At 40.0% G+C, this 3,096-nt stretch overlaps 1 protein-coding gene across 1 annotated transcript in view; it reads right to left on the bottom strand.

Annotated features, from left to right (window-relative positions):
* PHF10 (PHD finger protein 10) overlaps positions 1-674 on the bottom strand; it is a 15,727-nt gene extending 15,053 nt beyond the window's left edge. Inside the window, 2 exon segments of the mRNA XM_008944599.1 lie at positions 1-34; positions 574-674. Coding sequence (XP_008942847.1) covers positions 1-34; positions 574-626 — 87 coding nt within the window. The 5' untranslated portion in view covers positions 627-674.
* Between the last annotated feature and the right edge of the window lie 2,422 nt (positions 675-3,096).

Genomic DNA, 3,096 nt, shown 5'->3' with positions numbered 1-3,096 from the left:
TTCTATCAAGTTTGCAGCAGGAAAATAGCTGTATCTAAGTACAAGAACAACATTAGAACAAAGAGAAGAATCCTTAAAAGGGATTCTTACATTTCTAGAAATTCATTACTTCCTATTTATATATCAATGAACAGCATCTATGAAGTTGGGCAAGCACTTTACAACACTGCAAGTCTATAAACCCATCTCAAAGTCACTTTGTTACACCCCACTTCACATTTACTTCTCCAAACCAGCATTCCCCAATATGCTGAGGGACATAAAATGAAGAAAGGTATATCCATGAGAGCTGACAAGACACCAGGAAAAGTAGGTACTAGCGTGTCAAAATTAATTTGAAAAATAGGCAACACTTTCAAAACATGTAAGCTGTGCTTCTGATTGTAAATTAGATGCAGCACATTTCATGTCTTTTTAAAATAAAACGTCTTACAATATGCTGGAAGGACACTGCCAGGACACTGCCTCAATTCAGAAAGACATGAAGAATATACAAGCAAAGAAAGAAAAGCATATTGAACTATAAGGTGAGACTAGTAACAAAGAAGTGGGAATTGTAAAAAAAAGTATTACCCGAGGTCTTGACTAGAAGTTTCACAGCTCCGAGAACTGTCCCCTGAGCCCATACGTCGTCTTTTGGACGGCTGGCTGCCATCATTGGAATTCTCCTCTGTGTCATCCTGAAATGAAAACAAAGACAATTACTTAAAAAAAAAAAAGAAAGCAAGCATATTCAGCAGATAATGTAAAACTTAAAAAAATATTCCAAAATGACGCACAGCCTAAATACATCTGAACTGATGAATGATAAGCTATTTAATAACACCTTTACAAACAACTCAGAGAGGACAGTTTACGTAGCAAGCGATTCTTTACCACAAACTGTTTGTGTGACACACAGTGGCACAGAGGGACAACTGGGTACTTCCCCTCGTGTTGCACAGGCAGAGCATGGAATAGACAGAGTGGTGGCCCTGACCAGCAAGCTCACCATTCTTGATGTCAACTACCTATGGCACCAGCACGGCCAGACAGCTGTAGGCCCACCATACTTCCAGGGGCAAGACTAGTTCACTCAGTCAGGCTAGCACACAGAGGCAAAAGAAAGGGCAGAGCAAAACCACCAAGCCCTTGCTGAGAGCTGATGCTTACAAAATCAAGAAAAATATTACCACAAGCAACACAGGAATTTATGGGCATACAGTTAAAACAGAAGGAATGGTATACAGTTCACAAAAAGATACAATTACAGCAAGTAGCAGAGACTTGTCTTCTGCGGGGAAAACATAACCTGAAGTTGCACTGCAAAAGGTACAGAAAACAAAGCTATCACCTGGGAACATTTAGAAGTTAACTTACAGATATCACAGTTCAGATTTCATGATATCTATATAAAGAAAGGGAATAAGGGCCGGGGGGGAGCAAACGAAAGAGTTCTGTAAAATCTAGCAGACCAACAACTCGCTCTTCTTGCATTTCTCGCTGCTTCGTTGTCCTATACAACTCCTAGCTACACTATTAACAACTCTCAAAGCATTTAGTGACCACCTTTGCATGACTGCAATTGAGAAACAGAAGGCAGAAGTGTTCCAAATGAATTGCCTACTGCAACCAGTAGGAGAGTCAGGAAGAAGACAGCTCTTCAAGTAATCGAAACTGAAGTGCAATAATATGAAAGAATCACGTTTCATAACTTTTGTGAGAGTTTTAGAAGAATTAACCCATGAGAACTACGTGGACCAAGGCCAATTATACTTATTAAATAATTACAAGAACAAATATTAGGTCTGCCTTAGTTTACGTCTTTCATTCTAATATGGTCTACGTACCCATATCACTTGAACTATCATTACAGAAGATTCCAGCAGATAAGAAAACAATACTTCTGTTATGTAACACCTCACAGTACTATAACCAAGACAGGCCACAAAGAAAAAAACATGTCTCCTGTATGTTTGTTTTTCCATTACTTTTCACAATTCTTTAAGTTTTTTTTCTTCCTTGTGCAATAGCAAGACAGACAAACAGAAATATAACAGAAGACAAATGGACAATAACAAAGCCCAAAAAGTAAATTTAATTAAACTGTGCTGTCTCAATGTAACTATACTTTAAGAATCAGGTAAATAGCATCTCCACTAACCATACTATTTCCTAGTACTGCTGAGGATACCCAATTAGACCAACCAGGTAGCAATCTCCCATCAAAACAGTATGATGCTAGAGGGCTTTTTTTGTGACATAGGTATGTCTCATCAGTGGCTCACCCCTACTTACCACCTGGAACATCACTGCACTCCAAACCTTTCCAGCTACTAGACAGAAACATGAACAGGGCTAGTCATGCTTTGCTATATCAAAGCTACCTCAAGACCACAAAACACTTTTTAAATTACAGATCTCAGTCTGATAGTTGAGGAAGTGCCTTACATCAGCTCCTCCTTTTGCTTTTAAGTTTTCTTTTATTAAGTCCAGTATTGTTAAAAAATATGAGCACCCTACCCCAGGAGAGATGGATGTCCTCTGTTTCCAACTTTGCTTTCTTATTTGCTGAAAATCCCACCAAAGTCAATCACACAGGCTCACAGACTAACTCTTATGAAATCAGACAGTTTGTTGCAGAGGACTTTAAAAAAAAAGTCAAAGCATTTGCACTGTAGTCCAAGACATGTTGTGATTCAACCACTGTTACTGTACGAAAAATAATAACTAGGGGCAGTCTTGTGGCTTTCTTTACATGAGAAATCAAGCATTGACAAAAAAAAAAAAAAAGCACCTTATACCCTTGAAAATGCATGTTTCTGTAAAACGTGTTCGCTCTTACTAAATAAGGTTACATTACAAATCTCTGGTACGTCTACCGACTACAAGATCTACGCAACGATGCTTTATTATGTAATCGGAAAGCTTGAATTACCAAAATATCTTTTAAAAAGTAGTTGCCCATCCGCATGCCCGCGCGGGCGGGAAGGCAGCGGCAAACACTCGGTGGCAGGAGCCCGGGCAGAGCCCGGGAGGGGCGGGGACGCCTCGGCGGGCCTACGCACAAGAGCCCGCGACTGGACCCAAAGTTTGCCGGGCGGGTGCGACGCAGGA

Source organism: Merops nubicus, unplaced genomic scaffold, assembly GCF_000691845.1.
Source record: "Merops nubicus isolate BGI_N331 unplaced genomic scaffold, ASM69184v1 scaffold47337, whole genome shotgun sequence".
Classification (NCBI taxonomy): domain Eukaryota; kingdom Metazoa; phylum Chordata; class Aves; order Coraciiformes; family Meropidae; genus Merops; species Merops nubicus.
Note: the sequence above shows the minus strand (reverse complement) of the source record. Positions and strands in the feature narration are given on the sequence as shown.